The sequence below is a fragment of the Tasmannia lanceolata genome, unplaced genomic scaffold (genome assembly GCF_043159265.1).
Source record: "Tasmannia lanceolata isolate RefF3 unplaced genomic scaffold, GAP_Taslan_0.1 ptg000037l, whole genome shotgun sequence".
Taxonomy (NCBI): Eukaryota; Viridiplantae; Streptophyta; class Magnoliopsida; order Canellales; family Winteraceae; genus Tasmannia; species Tasmannia lanceolata.
In genome coordinates, this window is record NW_027518714.1 from 46,106,437 (window position 1) to 46,125,733 (window position 19,297).

The following is a 19,297-nucleotide window of genomic DNA, read 5'->3' on the forward strand; positions in this document are numbered from 1 at the left end:
TGTGAGCTTGAAGCTCATATAGCTTATATGAGCTTGAGGGCCCAAACACATGGGTCCCACATTTTTTGTGGTGATCCAAACCATTCATTTGCAAGGCCCCATCATAGATAGGGTGTGTACCAAAAATCAGCTCCATTGGATCATCCGAACCCCTCCAAAAGCGAAGGGCAAAAATGGGCAGATTTGTGGCAAATGGTATCTGTCCATTTTGTCCTCCACTTTTGGATGGGTTAGGATGATCCTATGGAGCTGATTTTTTGTACACACCCTATCTATGTAAGGACCTTTCAAATGAATGCTTTGGATCATCCTAACAATGTGGGCCCACATGTGTTTGGTCCTCAAGCTCATATAAGCTATATGAGCTTCAAGCTCATATAAGCTATATGAGCTTCAAGCTCACAATCATTTTCTTCTATATATATATATATATATATATATATATATATAGGTGATGATTTTTTCACCCCCTGTAGGAGGGATGCGGCCCCTTTGTAACATGATTTGACGTCAAAGAGTGTTAAAGGTTCCCACAATTCACGTTAAAGGGGGGCGCATCCCTCCTACAAGGGTGAACAAATCATCTCCCAAATATATAGTATTATTGATGTTATATGTGTTTTCTTTTTGAACCAATCTCATTATTCTTTATGGTTACGATCGCTACTTCATTATCACAATATATGTGAATATGATTGCTCAATATTTCTCTCATCTTCAGATCCCTTATGAAGCATGCGACCCATACAACTTCAGATGCAACTGCATTGCAGGCAATGGACTCTGCCTCTACTGTAAACTTTGCTATACAAGTTTGTTGCTTATTCAACCAGAATATTGCTCCTCTTTCTAAGATGAAGATATATTAAGTAGATTTTCTGTCATCAGGGTCTCTTGACAAATCAACATCAGAAAAACATTTTGCTACCATATCAGTATCCTGGTATGTCAACTTAAAGCATTTTGTATCCTTGAAGTACCTCAAGATTCTCTTAGCAACTAAGGAGAAACACCTGGGTTGCTCTGAAATCTATTTACACAACCTAGGACATAACTTACATCAGATTTTGTAGGCAACATTGCATACATTAAACTTCCTACAAGTTGAGCATAAGGTTTATTATGCATTTAATTTCTTCTTCATCATTAATTGATACAAGGTCTTAGAAAAATTTGTACCTTTGCAAATAACAATGTTTAAACTTCCTATGGGTTGAGCATAAGGTTTATTATGCATTTTATTTCTTTCTTCATCATTAATTGATAGAAGTTTTTAGACAATTTTGTACCTTTACAAAAACAGCATCCATTGCATTACATGTGTCCATTTTAAATTTCTTAAGGCCATTTTTAGATGTAATTCTTGTGAAAAGGTTAAGATTCTTAATTTTTTCTTATTATCTTTAATCTTGTAACAAATGAGACTTCTTATTTCAAACAGAATTCAGCCATGATTTAGTCTCTTCTATGATAGACAAATAGTTCGCATCAAGTAAAATGTCATTAAGATATTGTGACAATATAATGAACTACCATTAATCTAAGCATAAACATAATGATCATAATTGTCATGCTCCCAAGCCATACACATACACACATAACCACAACACAAGGCTTAAGGGTGCGACAACGCCGTACACCTGCAAATCAAGCTTCACAAGCATACAAGGCTAGCAAAGCAAATATCAAAACCATCTGCAATAATCTAAATAACCAAATTTAAATATCTTACATTAATCCAATAATCAAATCTCAATCACTTTCCAAATCTCTCATCTAACCCATAATCCCATAAAATCAAAGTACGAAATCAAACGACATAATATCAATAAATCCTAAACAATACTCACTGTCTAAAGAATGCAAAGTACTAAAAGATAACGATAATAAGAAATCAGGGTCACTCCTGCACCTCCTCGCCAGTTCCACGAGGCTCAAACTTTGAAAATATTAATATAACCACAGTTAGCTGAAAAGCTCAGTACATAATTGCGCACTACAAAAGTGGGATCATTGCATGCTACAAAAAGGAAGGTTCACAACTGAATAAGAGGTATAAGCCACAAGTGATTAACACAAGCTCAATAAGGAGGGAGCAAAGGTTCATAAGGGAACGAGTCAAGTATCACATCAAAGGTCACAATATTCAAAGGATCACCGAAGGTAATCAATATGGGTACGATACCACCCTGAGATCATCTTCTTAGTCCAAAAAGCAAGTTATTTTCACCTCGATTGTCCACAGGTCCACAAAGCGAGTTATTGGTTACACCGACCGCCTACGGTGTCGGAACTAGTTCCTAGGTTCACATAGCTGTCGACAGGGCCAACATTTATCCCCCATTGGCAGGATCACAGTTCTTATGTTCACATATAGGCTAATGCCTATGCGCCATTGGCGGGGGTCTTTTCTGAGTTCACATAACCTAAGCATCTCAATAGGTGGTCAAAGTTCACACAGTTCAAAAGAAGGTGTTCAAAGTTCAAAGTGAGTATGTCACATGAGTTTTCACAATGGATTCATATAACTAGGGAACTGAAATGGGTTTCACAAATCCAAATTATTCCATCTGAAATATGTATTAAATAACAGGGTTCAATAGAGTTCATATGACATTCAAAGATAGTAATTCAAATGGATTTTTTATAAGGTTGTCAATGTAGATGGTCACACAGTGGTCAAAGTTCATAAGTATGAAGGAATCACAAATGGGTTTTCACAAAAGTTTCATATATTGGGAAAAGAATTCAATGTAAGTCTCTTTGCCATAAGATTCAATAGATTTCAAACAATAATGGAATTAGCAAGCAAGATCCAAGTCAAGTCTAAAGTTTATCAATGGCTCCAAAGATTCAAAGAGTTTGGGATTCACAATCAACAATGGCATAGTGTTCGAAAGGTAAATCGCAGCACTAAAGTAGTACGAAATTACGTACCTTAATATCGAACTACTTTCCTTTTCATAATCACCTACATTCAAAAGTATGGATATTTTCCATGAGTTTCATCACTAATTTTATTCTCATCAAGCATATTTATCATCTTACTGACACAAGATACCCTTTGGTGCCTCTTTGGAAAAGAATCGACAAATCGTCCTAGGGTTCTTTTAGTATTTTGAAATTTTCATCATTATAGAGTCTCTAAAATATTTTGAAACTATTTTTAACATAAAGAACACGTTTCCGGCATGTCCGTAGAGTACAAGAGCGTCGAAAACGGGCAAAAACGAATAAGTTATGAATTTCCGAAGTTTGAACTGTAGGGGGAAAAAACTGTGGTGCCGGACGTCCGGGAACCTTTCCAGACGTCCAGGAATCTCTCAGTTTGCCCAACCAAGTACAGACGGATGATTGCCATTTTTGCCGGACGTCCGCCCCATGTGCGGACCCAGTTTTCTCCGAAACGTGATTTTTCACCATTTTTAACACTTGGCCATAACTCATTCGTTTGACATCTGATTCACACGTGGTTGGATCCATTGGATTTGTATCGACGACAGGAATCAATAGAACCCAATTTCACACTCTAAAATCCTTAGATCTAATTACCATATTTAAGCTAAGTTTTTAGGGCATAAACCAAACCTATATTCTTGGAGTTTCAAAACTAAATTCTTAGTTTCATAGGGATCCATAAATCCATACATAAATTCTTATATGATTCTTTATATCAAACCTAACAATCTAAATTATAATAACAAGTCTCATTAGATCTTCGTTTTAGGGTTCTTTTTATTCATCTAATCAATAAAGATAATAAGTCTTATCTCGATCCGCGATCTCTCTTTCCAAATCGCATTCTTCTTCTTCTTCTCCACGCAAATCTCCTCTTACGGCTTGAACAAACAGCTTAGGGTTTCTTAATTGCTACACAATTCTCCTTAAGAGACTATTTATAGGCTTTTCTAAATAAGCCCTAATTCTAATTTAACTCTTGATGACAAAAATACCCTTGGTTCACAAGAGGGAACGACTTTTAAAAGGGAGGGCAAATTCGGGTATTTACAATAATAATTCGAACTAAATTCAAACTTTGTTATGCATCGTGAAAAGTGTAATACTACTGTCTTGAGAATTGTTTTAATCCATACAATTATTTCTTTAGTTTAAACACTTTATAATATTCTTACCCTCTGATTTCATATCCCTCAAGTTATTTCATGTGTAGTTCTTCATTTAGCTCTCCCTCGAGGACAGCAGTTATAACATCTATTTGAAAGTATTCTTAATTTAAGACATTATTATTCTTACGGATGTGAACTTCATTATTGGGGAATATGCTTTTTCATAATCGATTCATTCTCTTTGTTTGTATCACTTAATAGCTATTCTTACTTTATACTTTCCTACGAACACATCTTATCTAAGTTTTTTCTTAAAAATCTATTTATAACCTGTGGGGTTTCAGCCTGTTAACTTACCAACTTCTCCAATAGCTCAAGCTGTTGGAGAAAGGCAGTATTTAATCTTTTATACTTTAACACTCCCCCTCACGTGTGGCCCCACTTTCTAGGGTTGGCCTACACGTGGCACATGTGGCCCCACTTTTGGGTTTAGCCATTGCATGTGGATTTTGCCATCAAGGAGGTTTGAACCCAGGCATTTGCTCTGATACCATGTTAACTTACCAACTTCTCCAATAGCTCAAGCTGTTGGAGAAAGGCAGTATTTAATCTTTTATACTTTAACACAGCCTTTTGTAATATCATCTAATTCCCCTACTTGATTTTTAATAATGGAATTTATATATAATCATCTATAGTTGCTTCCCATTTCTCTGAGTCAAGACTTTATAAGTCAATAGTTCAAAAGAATTTCTAAAAATACGAAGTGATCTTTCAACATAGATCATTAACATCTTTCTCTTTGAATTCTAGTGATATATCAAATGGAGATAAAGGTATTTTATTATCTTTACTAAAAAATTCCCTTTCTTTACTATTTTAAATACTTCAACTAGTTTATTTGGTTTTCTTGTATCTAAGGATTCTTCAAAAAGTGGGCATTTCTACTTTGAGTGGCGTTCACTATTTTACCTGAACGATATAGATTACAAATCTAAGAGTTTTCAGTTTGCCTCTAGTCCAACTAAGTCACATGCATGAGGAGCTGAGCCCCAAACTTTCAAGTTACTTAAGTCTAGTTTCATCCGAGTCCTAAGTTCATAACGAGCGGATTGAATTGACTTAGTTGGGACCCTGTTCAGCATACAATGTCAACCTTGGGTGAACCACCGACAGATAGGGTTCTTCCAATTTCATCAACTGAACACAATTTCCGTTACTGGACTGACCACCTATGGACAAGATCCCCTGGCTGGACAAGGTTTTCAAAAGGCTCTCAACTTCATTAACTAGACAGGGTTTCCAGTATTGGGTCAACCATTGATGGACAAGGTCTCCACTACTAGATAGGGTTTCGAAAAGGCTCAACTGGGCAGGTTTCTTATACCAATAAGACTCTTAGCTTCGTCAAGTAGACAGGGTTTCCAATACCAGGTCGACCACTGATGGACAAGTTCCCCACAAGGTTTCCATAAGACTCAACTTTGTCACCTTTCCTATCCTGTTAAGTGGAATAGACTGGAAAGATAACTAGAGATGATTTTTCACCCCCCTGTAGGATGGATACACCCCCCTTTTAACGTGATTTTGGCGTCAAAAGGGGTTAAAGTCTCAATGATTTTTTCAACCCCCGTAGCATGGTACACCCCCTTTTACGTTAATTGTGGGCAGACAACGCTTTTTGACATCAAATCACATTAATAGAGGGGCTGTATCCTTCCTGAGGGGGGGAGGGGGGGTGTGTGTGTGTTCGCTGAAAAAAATAATCTCTAAGCAGGACAATATCAAAGTGGCATACTTTTTGCTTAGCAAAGGGACTACTTTATGTGTGACTAAGGTGGCATCTCTCCTTGGGTTAGAATGATTCGAACCGAGGTTGATGGTGTTGCAGGAGAGGCTTGCAAGTGTAATTTGGACCGTTGATCCGTTTGTAGGATGGCGCTAGCCAACGATCATTTCACCCAAATTTGTGCAGATTGAATAGCATTGCTCATACCCAGCACAAACATGCGTTGGGCTCAAGTCGAGCCCTGAATGTAAGAAAAAGCTAATGGAATCTTTTCGGTGACTCCTCACTTATAGCCCCTGCTTGGATTGCAAGAAATTTTTGGAGAAGTTTGGAAAAGAAAAACTTCTCCAAAACTTCTTACTTTTTCACTGCTTGGTTACAAAGTTTTAAAAACAGAGGTTACTGGAAACACAGCAGTTCACGTTTCATTCAGAGGGACTATTAGTTTATAATGAGGGACTTAGTTTATAATGGTATCCCTCTAAATAGGCCATAACTACATCATTTCCCTCTAAATCGTGGAGGTGAAAATTTTTTCCTAAACAAGATTTTCCAAAAGAAATATTTTTCGTGCAACCCAATCAGGACCCTGGTGGCATACACTACGGGCCTAGATAGGGCTTCAGTAGATAGGCCTTCAGTAGGGCAATTTTTTTTTTTTTTTTTTTGCCTCTATTTCTTTGATTATTGAGAGAGATCAAGATCGAGATCAAGAGAGCAAATCCAGTTTTGCAATTCAGACCATCCCCAACTGCATTGTGAATTAGTTTGCATCAAATTGGTTGTATATCTTTCTCCTGTTGCAAGCAATTCACTGCATAAAGCTGTAAAGGTAAGTGCATTATAGTTGCTACATGATTAGTTCAATCTGACTTCTTACTTTACAACATGGTTGTTTTTTCCAGGCCCCGTCCAAAGCCCATACTATACATGTTTGTAGATGGCGATACAGATTCTCAGGTCCGCATGTGGATATGATCCACTTATACTTCGGACACCAGTTCACCTGAAATTGCTGCAAATTATAGAAAAGTGGCAGCTGCCCTTTGCCAATCCATCGGGTTTGGCAAGACAGAAACGCAGTGCGCAGGAGCTCCTGCTTGTTCTTCCTTATCTTCTCAATTAGGATGGATTGATACCACTTTTGAGATGGGTCAGGAAATGCTTGTGCCCCTCATCCTCTATGATTATCTGTTCATCGCATGATGAGTGAATCATGGTCAGGACAATATATCCAATTAAAAAACCAATAGATCAGATCAAACTAAACTATACAGCTTCAAGGAAACTCCAAAAAAAAAAAAAAAAAACAGGGAGTAGAGATGCAACCAGAAAGCGCGCAAATACTAAAGCAGGAACATCCAAGGACAGTATATCAGCTTTAGTTAAATCATAAATTAGCAACCCGATTTAGTATTTTGGCCCTTAATCTGTATTGATGTTGCAAGATTATGTGTTTCAACTCAGTTGGATTGCAGATGATTTGGAAATGTTTAGGCTCAACTTGTTTCTACTCAGTCCAATTGAAGATGATTTCCAAATGTTTACACTCAGCATCAGGAAAAAAATAGTAGAGGACAGGTTATTAACTCCTGCTAATGATGCATTTGGATGTTGAACAGAACTAAGTGGAAACAGACGGCCCAAAACAAGATTGTGCTTTACTACTCACAGATAATAGCACGTTGGGGAGGAAATGTGTTAGTCCTATGGATATTTCATTTGACCACAAACAACATTATATCCGGAATCTTATCACTATAATTTTGCCCCAGGCTAAACTGTTATCTGCTATATCTGATGGCAGAAAAATGTTCGTCTTTTTTCTTTATAGATAAGAGGAAAAACACTATAAAAAGAGAAAGGAAGGATTACAAAAGCAGCAGATCTTGTGCCACAATAAATTCAACTACCTAGACAAAGTAATTACCACCTCATTAGTTTCTCTACATCGCTACTAATATCCATATTTTGTCAACAATGTTCTTTCCCTACATCACTTCTAATATCCATATTTTGTCAACAATGTTCGTTTTTCTTCAACGAGTCCATCCAATAGCATTAGAAGAATTTTCCTCTACTAAAAGTGTACATTGGGGACTCAAAATCAAAGCTACGTAACTCCTTAGCCTCCGCTTCATTTGATATCTAATACTAAACACCCTAAAAAATACTTTCATAACATTTTCACTATCATTCCTAAATACCCTCCGATCTGGTGGAATCCGGATTAAAAATTGAATTCCTACGAAAATTCAACTTGATGGTGTTCGTTGGAGGGGTGACCCATACTCTCTCTCCATTCTTATTACAGTAAAACACAATTTCCTTCCAAAAGATCTTGAGTCAATGTACCCAAAACTACTCCATCGCTAAAAGCCAATCGATAATAGATGCATTGGTATTCCCAAAGAGCTCCTTCCTATAATTTACTCTTTCCTCAACTATCCAATATTATTATGTTAAAGGATCACAAATGGGGTCACATCCACAGCAATTCATGCTTGTCTCCAGAACAATAACAAGACAACCCAATAAAATGATTAATGGTATAAAGAAAAGGGCCAAAAAACACACATCAAAACTATGTAAGAGACTTCCAAATCCGCACAAGACAACCCAATAAAATGATTGTAAAGTATAAAGAAAAGGGCCCAAAAAACACACATCAAAACTATGTAAGAGACTTCCAAATCCACACATCCACTTGCAACGCAGGAGAGATGGTTGGCTGTTTCCTCCACTTCTCAACACATGAAACACTAGTTATTGAAATTTCTTCAACTTGAGCATATCACATGTTGATTTTGAAAGCGGGCAGCCCTACAAAATGCTTGAACTCTAAGGGGAAACAGTTCCTTACATATCCTACCCAAATGGGAAGGCTAACCCTCAGACTCATAAGCTTCCTCTTGAGACTTCCACCCTTATGAATTCCGTTCCAATGGGCATTTTGGTTTGCTCACTGAAATGGAATGTTCCGGTGTTTTGGTAGTACAGATGTTTCATTCTGGAAAAAAAAAAATTTTGTTTCATTCTGGAAAAGATGCTACATCCAATGATTTTTTTTCTTAATTAGGAAAATTTTCAAGCATGGGTGGGATTTAAGAATGAATGGAATTATCAGTGTAAAAATGAAGTGGTTTGATGTTTTTCTATCCCTCCCATTCATTTGGGAGGATTAGAAGATATCACATGCCACTCAAACGGCTACAAAACAATCACTAAAACAGAACAAAAGGGAAAACTCAGAAATATCTCCACAAAAAAATTTCTAGAATTTGGATTGATCCGTGATGAAAAGATGTTAAATTGGCTAAAAGAAGCTAAGAAGGCAATAAGGGAAGCTAGAGGCAAGGCCTATGAGGATTTGTAACACAGGTTATGGACGAAAGAGGGTGTAAAGATGTTTACAAGCTTGCTAAGATGAGAGAAAGGAAGAACAGTGACTTGAATCATATACAATGCATCAAAGACGAAAATTAAAGATTATTGGTAAAAGACAACGAGGTGAAAGAGAGGTGGAGAACTTACTTCGATAAGTTGTTTAATGGAGAATTCGTAGCGAATTTGGGAGAACTCAATAACGCTTTTGATGATACAAACTGGACGTTTGTTCGTAGAATCCGAGCATCAGAGTAGCTATGAAAATATGAAATTAGGAAAGTCTATGGGGCTTGACGGTATTCTGATTGAGACTTAGAGAAGTTTGGGTGATGTGGGTTTGGTTTGGCTAACTAGATTATTTAACAATATTTTGAAGACTAAGAAGATGCCGATGAGTGGAGGAAGTGTACATTAGAACCTATTTATAAGAATAAAGTGGATATTCAAAGTTGCACCAATGATCGGGGAATGAAGCTAATGACTCACACCATAAAGCTTTGGGAGAGGGTAATTGAGCATAAACTAAGAAAAGAGACTAAGGTGTCGGAGAATCAGTTTGGCTTCATGCCCGGACGATTGACTAAGGAAGCTTTCTTCTTGATTTGGTGGTTAATGGAGAGATTTAGAGAAAATAAAAAAAAATGGACCTTCATATGGTTTTCATTGATTTGGAGAAAGCGTATGATAAGGTTCCCAAGAGTGTTATGTGGTGGGTACTTGAAAGGAAAAAAGTGCCTACTAAATATGTTGATGTGATTAAGGATATGCACGATGGAGTAGTAACTAGTGTCAAAACTACGGATGACACGTCTAGTGAGTTTCCAATTACAATTGGATTGCACCAAGCATCAACTCTAAGCTCTTATCTTTTTATACTAGTTATGGATGAACTGTAACACCCGTCCCATTTAAAGCAAATAAAAACTATAATTTTTCTAAAATCTTGGCCATTGACTTTTTTTGTTCAATAATCAACAGTCTAGATCATTGATGTGAAGCCGTTCGGTCCGTCAGATTCGAACTTTCTATAAATAGTCAGTTTCGTTTATCATTATAAATAGTAATTTTCGATTTTACTAAAAATAGAAAGTTCTGTTTTTATTATACATAGTAATTCCGATTTTACTAAAAATAGAAAGTCTCAGTTTTACTATAAATAGTAATTTCGATTTTACTAAAAATAGAAAGTCCCATTTTTACTATAAATAGTAATTTCGATTTTACTAAAAATAGAAAGTTTTGTTTTTAATATAAATAGTAACTCCAGTTTTTACTATAAATAGTAAGTCCGGCCCAATTGGGTTGATATCAATAATTATGATTCTTCTTTTTCTTTTCTTTTTTGAAAAATGACAGTTTATATTTAGATTCTAATCTTTCAAGCAACTTTAAGATAATTATGATTCTTAAAAAAGAAAAGAAAATGATAACCAAAAGATTTGGTAAACTATATTTAGATGGGGATAAACATCTAAAAATAAGGGAGGTGATAATTAAAGAAATTAAATAATACTTGAGAAGATGAAATATAGGAGGGAGATAAGGGGGAAAATACTAATATTTAGGAAATTTCTAAACTTCCCAATCGTTTACAACACCCAAGGAGGGAGCGTGCGTACGAATTGGGCCTCTCTCCCATCTCTTTTGGGCGTCACTTGGTGGGCCCCATAAGATGATGTGAATCTTTATTTTATTTAATTATACAAATAAAAGAGAAAGACTACGTTAACTTTGAGATAACAGATCAGAATAATAAGAGAATTTTTAGGGGGGCTAAGGTTAGCAAGATTTGGGAGATTAGTCTCACAAACAAGTATATATATATGGGACTCCTCCCTCTCACGTCCAAAAAAATTTTGGACGCCCAAGGGAGAGAGAGGGGGAGGAGGAGGATGAGGATTGTGAAATATTGAAGAGTAGGCTCAACATTCTTCGATTCCTTTCATCAGTCAACTAAGTACACCAACCCTTCTATTAGAAATTTAATTCGAGTTGGGGGGCCTATACTCATGTTGTGTTGGATCTAAATAGCTCATATTATTTAATAAAAATCACGGATTTCAATGTTGTTCAATTTCTAATCAGATTTACAGTTGGTTTATTCAATAAAAATTATGCTTTTCATTATAATAATAGATACTCAGATTAACAACTGATTTTTTAAGTTAATAAAACTCATAGTTCTATCCGCATAATTTAATACATATGTTAACAGTGAAATTTCTTTAATAAAAATCATATATCTAGGTTGTAGTAATCAATACTACAGATATCAGTAATATATGTATTAATAAAATCATGAACTTTAATTATAATCAAAATTAGCAGTGGCCTTTTTGGTTAATAAAAATCGTGAAATCCATTTCTTAAATACAATTCATGGACTTAGTTGATTTTATTAGCCATCTTATGCGAAACTATATAAAGTTTGATGTTTATTATCTGCAAACAAGATTTTATCGGTAGCTGGTACCCAACTACACAAGGTTTCTATTCACATTAGTTGACCTTCTCTGTATCCCTACAGTCCCATGTACCTATTATATATAGATATTAATGATTATTGTTGTATGTGTATTCATTCAATGATTTTTGTTTTTTGGTCAGTACTATTACAAGGCCATCATTAATTTTATAGATAGAGGTTGAGTATGATTTATAGGCTAGAAGTGTAGGTTTTTTTTTTAAACGATTTATGTATACGAGTCCTACTATCTAGGAAATATGTCTCTTTAAATTAGATTTCTTGTGTGTATATGAAATTTCCAAAATGAAATTTTGTATAGTTTTTATTTTAAATTTCGATTTCAACAGATCTATGTATATAGGGTTGTAAAAATGAAAATTTCATATGGTTATCAATGCCAATAGTTGCATGTATATAAGGTATTAAAGAAAAAGAGAAATATTGTATATAGTTTTCCGCAGTTGTATGAGCATACGATTTCAAAGATAAAATTTTTATAAGTTTTCAACCTAAGCAGTTGTATGTACATGGAGTAAAAATAAACGATTTTTGTGCGTGTTGAAGCTGTAAAACATGTTTAGACTTGGGTTAGTATTTATAATTTAAGAACCTAAGACTACTAGGGATTTACGCTTTCTGCTCATAAATTTGACTCCAGGAGCATCGCCTAACTCACTCACATCAAGACTCCTTCCAAACTCCGTAAATTCAGTGAGCCAAGGCAGGTGATAGCTAAGTTGATTATGTGAATTTCAGTACATGTGATGGTGAAGGTGCAATTTTTGTTTTACTTATTTGGAATCTGTTCTTCACATTTTGGATCCAATTTCTATGATTCGTTACGCTCTTGAGTATCAACTTCTTGATGGATTCTGAAATCGTGTTGCTTCCATCTTTGTTAAACCCTTGAAAGATAATACTAAAAGATAAATAAAATGTTACGTCCTTCGGAAGTACGAAACAGCTTGAAAGATAGCTAAAGTCCAGAAGAAGCGACGATCTGTGATCAAAGTGCCAAACACGAAAAAGCTTGAAAGATAGCCAAAGTGTAAGGGTGGGAAGAGCAGATACACGAAAAAGCTTGAAAGATAGCTAAAGTGTAAAAGGTGGGAAAGAAAATCTGAAAAATTTGAGAAACCGAAACGACTTTGCCTATTCTGTAGTTATGTGCTTTGGATTCATTTTTCCTTCTAATTTGAATTCTGTCTCCAATCAGTAGATTTCTGAAAAATTATTCCTTCAGCCATTCTATATATCTTTTGTTATTTGTCTTCTGCCTAGATCCGTTATTTGTATTTGGACTTTATGAATGATCCTTTTCTGTCAACTTGCTTCCAATCCAGTTTTTCTGCAGGACTAGAAGACATGAGTATGAGTGCTTTTGGGAACGAGGATATCTAATTCGTGGGGCACGCAGTGGAGTCGAATAAATGTGGAAGATGACTATATACATCAATCTTATCTAGTTATTATTCTTGGTTTAAGAAGAACATTTAGTTTTTGGAAAGATCATGTTTATTTAATTCATTTCAGTCTTTTGGAAACTTATAAATTGTAATGGGATTCTTTTAAATTGGAATAAGATGACATGTCAGGCACTTTATAATTTGGTTATTATAAAAAAACAAATTTCAAGGTGATTTCTGAGGTCTTGTTGTGCGTGGCGACCCGTCTGTTTGGGTCGTTACAGTTGTGGTATCATAGCCAGGTTTTATATAAAACTTGGTGCTCGTGGGTTTGGGTTCGTGTCGATAGAATTAGGAGTCAATATGGAACGTAACTTTAAAAAGCAATCAACACTCTAAGAATTAAAGTCAAGAGAGAAATGCTAACGTCTTCTATGCTATATTATTAAATAATTCTGTGTTTTGATAGATGTATTAACGAAGAAGGAACGCAAACCAAGGCCAAGCTGCGGATCAAGCTCAAGCAGCGTGGACCAGGCCCCAACTGTGAATCTGGTCCCAGCCATGGGCCAGCCCCAAGCTGTTAATCCGGCACAAGCAGCGGAGCAGAATCAAGTACCTGCCTTCAATAACCCGAGGCTACTTCAAATACAAGATCAAGGCGGGCTTCAGTTGTTGGCTGAGTTTTTGATGAAGTAGACCCAATTACAGAACGCGAATCAAACTGCCCTGCAGGCCATCGCAGCCAATCTGGCCCTGCGCAACGAAGCAACGGCACGGGTTGATACACTCCCGATGCACTGGCAATTCCGAGATTACCATCTCCCTGACTTTGACGGAAGAGGAGACGCATTGGAGGCAGAACGTTGGTTGGTGGCCGTCGAAAGAATTTTCGAGGTATTAGAGTGCACTGATGCACAGAAGATTCGCCTCGCCTCCTTGTTTAAGAGTGAAGCTGGTATTTGGTGGCGGACAGTGGAGAAAGCCTATCTTGAAGTAAGAAATGAAACCTGGGAGCAGTTTAAAGAACGTTTTAATGAACAGTATTTCCTCGATTGTGTGAAAGATCGTCTTGCTGAAGAATTCGCAAGCCTAAAACAAGGTAGCTTGACAGTGGCTCAATATGGAGCAAAATTCCGAGAATTGCTTCGCTATGCACTTGGATATGCACACACGGAGCGGGACAGGGCTAGGAGATTTGTTGACGGTCTTCGCCCCTCGATTATGACCCAGATTCTAAACATTGGACCACGTACGTTGGTTGAGGCCTGTGAAAAGGCCGAAATTGCCGAAAGATTTGAAAAAATTATGCAGAACCTAAGGACCCAGTCTTCTAACCATAGAAATCAAGGACTCCCACCAATGGCGGGAGCCTCGTGCACCGGGCTGCCCTTTTTCTCATGTCCTCTCAAGTGTTGTTTTTGGTTTTTCCTTCCTAGATCGACGTTCCTGCACTCTTTTCAGCCAATGAAGAGCAAATTCTCTAATTTGAGTTTAAAGAATAACACCTTCTGCTGTTATGCCTCCGGTTTCCATTCAAAATAGTTTTCGACACTAGTGTTTAAATCTAGAAATCCCTTGGTATGCATCCTTCCATTAAAACAGGTACCTCTATCAGAACCCAACGGAATTTAGGTCCAACGCATTATACAACCGCTGTTCAAGGCTTCTGTGCTCATGATACGCACGATACGTAGTCTCATGAAAGTGGTTTTTCCTAGATTCATGGCTTCCATAGTTGCCTTCTTTTATTTTCTTTTTCTTTTTCTTTAATGGTATCTCCATTGTTCCCTTCTGGGTAATCTGTGATTGCCTTTCGATATCTCCAAAGTTTCTGCTCACCCACTACGCCGTAAGTTATGCAACTCATGTGTCAAATCTGCTACAGTTCCCTACAAATCTTGTGTTTCTACTTGTTAGGCTTGATTTACATGACCAACACATCCTCTTCTGCTGCACCCAAATATTGATTTGGCTTTCATATAAATTTAACATGGCAAAGAAGCAACAATCAAGGCAGATCTGATAAACATAAGATTACATGAAGTCTATGAAGAAAAAGTGAGTAAACTAAGGTAAAAAAAAAATCACCAAAAATAGGTGTTTTCTGCTGCTATAGTAGTTTGCGGGAGGAACCCACAAAAATTTCAGTTTCTAAAATGCTTCTCACAACTAAAAGCAGTCTCCCCTTTGTGGTTACATTCTAAAACCCTAAAAATGATCCAACCCTTTATTTTCTTCTAATCTCAGCCATCCAAATAGAAATAAAATTATCTTATTAAAAGTACTAAGTGATAGCCCCCACGCCCTTAATATCTTAAGAAATTTAAGCTATAAAAAGTATAATAATGGTCTCCACCACTTAAACAACAGCAAACTAAACAGAACCCTACGAACAGAATTCAAATCCTAACAATTACATGACTGAAATAAGATAAAAGAAAGCTCTTTTAGGTCTTCTTCTTCGTGAAATGAATGCCTTCTCTTGCATTAGCTAAATTAAGAGTCCTACCATGTGCCCAACAATCCATGATTACACTATCCCACGATGCTAAACTGTGGTGTACTTGCCATCAAGTCAAACCACCAAAAAAATTTCTCTGAATGAAAAATACCACATACATTCATCTAAGTTTGTATATACATTTTTCTATAGCACTCATATTATATCCACAGAATTAAGCAAGTCTGTTAGGGTACCAATTTTTGCATAACTGCTGCTTTCTTAATATATGCAGTTTTTCTTCATTGGGTAACTATAAAGCATCAACAATAGATGCCTACGGGCACTGCAACACAAAACCTAGATGTAGCAAATTCGAAAAATCATCTAAGCAGAAAGATAAATATGCTACATGGTGCTAGTACTCAAGCAATGTTATAAAATAGCAGAACAAGAAATTACATTAATTACTAAAGCGCAATACTTACCTTTACAGGAATATCCATTGCCATCCCCATTTGATAAAGAAAGTCGTGGCCAACTTCCTCCCAGTAGATCAAGGGGCTTCGTTCCTTTCCAAATGAAACATCACGCCCTACCCACACATATAACATTTCAGGCTTGTGTTTACCTACATCAATTGTTGGGGCTAATAAAAGAAACACTGATCTAGAATCAAGGACCTCAGAGTGAAGCATTTCAACCTTCTCCATAGTCGGCCACCGGAAAAGAATTGGGTAACTTAGATCCACAATTCCTTCAATCAATTCATTTGACATTGGTGGGTTTTGTCTATCCATGTCAACACTAGTTAATAGAGGATCACTGCAGGTTACCCCATCTCCAACGGACATGTTAGAGTCCTTAAAATCTGTTATTCCAACTTTCATTTCTTTATCAATATCCATCAGGTCAGGATCCAATGGCTTCTCACTTCTTAACTTATCAAAATCTTCACCTTCTAACTCTTGACATACACTCTTCTTCCTCACATCCTCATCTAGAGAGGGAAGCGAAAAAGACCATGCCCTTACTAAATTTTTGGGGACCAACTGGGGCTGTTCATCCACAGATGCTAACAACTTAAGAGATGGAGCATTACTTCCTCTGCGTTCTGCAAGAGACAGTAAAGAACCTTTACATGGTAAACAAGCATTTTCTACTTGGGAAGCACACTTAGTCGGACTCAGCTCGATAAACTCCGGGGCTTTAGGTGACGATTGCGACGGTGAGAATGAAAAGTCAGACCAATTCGAAGAAGCAGGCGAAAAGGTGTTCAAACTAGACGAATCAGATGGTGAGAGCGAGGGAGACTTAAAACTCGATTTTGAATCACAAGAGAAGGAATCAGGAGAACAACATAGGGGTGATTTCTCTTCTTTACAAATATTTGTAACCTTATTTAGAAGCTCTTTAACACCCCCACTCGCGAATTTCCGCCTAAGCCTACCCCAACCATTCTCCCTAGCAGGGAGATGCGTTTCAAATCCTGTTTCTGAAACTGGAAAAGGCGGCACAACCCCGCCTCTAAGCGCTCTCCAAAAAATCTCAAAATCCACATCATACAATTCAACCTTCTTCTTCCCAACCCCAATCTCCATCGCAGCCCTAACCTGATCCTTCCTCTCTTGTTCTCTAATCTTCACCATTTTACCCAAATCCTCCCCAACAAACGGCCCACTGGCAAGAGCATCCCAAAATCCCTCTGGTTCCTCTCCCTCATCAACCCCAATAATCGGACCTTGAACTCTCTCATACCTAACCACTTGACAAGCCGCCAATCTTGCATTCTTCGCCATCACAAACCCACAATCCTTCCCAATCCAAACATAAATAGCAATAGGAATATGCACTAAAAATGCACCTCTCGAATCAAGAGCTAGGGCACTTGGATTATTCAACAATTTGGGAACCAAATGCAGAGGATCATAAGGTGAGTGTGGGGCCATCCTATACATACGAAGAACACTCGCCGGAGAGACCGGGACCGCGTGAACACGTTTCTGACACTGTAACAATTGGCAAGCAAACCCCATATTAGGGTTTGTGATTCCCCTCGCGGCTTTCACAAACTGAAAAGCGTCTTCAAAGCTCTGCCCATCTCTCCACATGAGGTAAGCTATTACCAAGGACGTGGAGCGTGACACGCCTTGATAACAGTGGACTAAAACGCGCCCATTTTGTTCTCTAACGTCTTCGAAATAATCGAAAACATCGTATAAAATGCTTGTTATGTCTTCAGAAGGTGTGTCTTGGAGCCATAGGGTTTTGTAAATTAGGTCAGTTTTGAAGTATTCAGGACACATAAACCCTACACAGTTTAGGACATGGGTTATGCCGTTTTGCCGGAGAATTTCACGGTTACGAGCCACGGCATCGCTGCCGAGGTAGATGTGATCGGCGATTCTGGAGCACTCTTTGTCGTAGAAGGCGAGTTTGTCTTTTCTGAGTTGGAATATGGTGGAGATTGTAGGGTTAGGGTTAGGGTTAGGGTTAGGTTTGGATCGGGGAGTGGAGGGGTGGGGCCACTCGCCGAGGTCATCGGAGCCAGGGATGGGCCAGTCATTGAGGAGGGCAGGGCGGGAGATGGAGAGGGGTTGGAGAGGGGGGAGAGCAGAGCGGGGTTTGGAATTAGGGTTAGGGTTACGGTTAGGGTTAGGGTTAGGGTTTGGGTTTGGGTTTGGGTCAGGGGAGCGGACTGACCAGGAGGCGGAACGCCAGAATGTTTTCCGGGGGGTCCCGCCGGGACGGGAATCGTCTTTCTCTTCTGTTCCTATCATTTGGTGACCTATTCTGATGTGAATGAGGGGGATGGAATGAGAGTCATAAGAGGGGGTTCTGAGGAAGAAGAGGGAGTTTGGGTGTGCGGCACTGAAATGAGGAAGGGGTCTTGGTCTAGCGTAAGGACTTTGACTCTCTCTGTGTCTTTGTCTGTTTTTGGCTCAAGCTTCAACTGTAGATAAAGAGAAAAAGAGGAGAAGAAATCAAATACAACTACGACTGAGTAAAATCTTGGTTAGTGAAGAAAAATGAGAACTCAGTCAATGTTACATCAGCAAGGCATGTACTGTGCATGCATGTTATGTTCTATCATATCTTGTAATGGGACCCTTACCATGACATCGCCCATTAGCAAATAGGAAAAATTGCCAAGGGGACATTAAAATACGAGAATTGCCAACGTGGGACACACTTTTGAAAAAATTGTTCAACCTTTTGAGAGTTTGATAGCCCCTTTTAGAGACTTGATAACCCCCATTTTGTCGCTCTCTAATAGACTTTTCAAAAGTGTGTCGCCCATGGGCAATTCTCGTATTTTGATGTCCCCCATTGGCAATTTTTCCTACCAAATACTACCCCAATTCCTTTGAAAATTTGCATCCAGTTTTACTTCTTTGCATCCAGTTTTCTGTCGAAAGAAACAGAGTATCTAAAATTTTCCAATTCTTTAAGGATGAAAAAAAGGTGGCGAAAAATTGGAATAAATTATAATTTGAGTCTTAAATTACATGTGGATATAGTTTCATCTCTGTTGTGTTTGGATAGGCGTTTCATAATTGTTTACACCCATTATGGGGTTTAGTGGGTCATGAAAGACCGAGTTGTCAATTGTCAGGGCATATGGATTGAGGGTCGTGATAGGGAACGAATGGGAACATGCAGATATTGGAGTCCACAAGGTTGAGCAGTTATTTAAGATTTTCCCATTAAAGCATGTTAATCTTTAAAGTCGATCGA

The 19,297-nt window shown here is 37.7% G+C and overlaps 1 protein-coding gene across 1 annotated transcript; it reads right to left on the reverse strand.

The window, feature by feature from the left end:
• Positions 1 to 6,654: 6,654 nt before the first annotated feature.
• Positions 6,655 to 18,566, reverse strand: LOC143860278 (protein-tyrosine-phosphatase MKP1-like). The gene is made up of 2 exons (XM_077370848.1): positions 16,048 to 18,566; positions 6,655 to 7,047 (listed from the first exon to the last, which is right to left on the reverse strand). The coding sequence occupies exons 1-2, from the start codon at positions 18,337 to 18,339 to the stop codon at positions 6,979 to 6,981; spliced, it is 2,361 nt and encodes a 786-aa protein (XP_077226963.1). The 5' UTR covers positions 18,340 to 18,566; the 3' UTR covers positions 6,655 to 6,978.
• Positions 18,567 to 19,297: the final 731 nt, after the last annotated feature.

Bases quoted from the DNA above. Each gene is read 5' to 3' on its own strand.
- LOC143860278 (XM_077370848.1), bottom strand. From the start codon at position 18,339: ATGATAGGAACAGAAGAGAAAGACGATTCCCGTCCCGGCGGGACCCCC. The intron at 7,048-16,047 runs GTAAGTATTGCG...TGCGATGAACAG, and splicing joins CAATGGATATTCCTGTAAAG to ATAATCATAGAGGATGAGGG.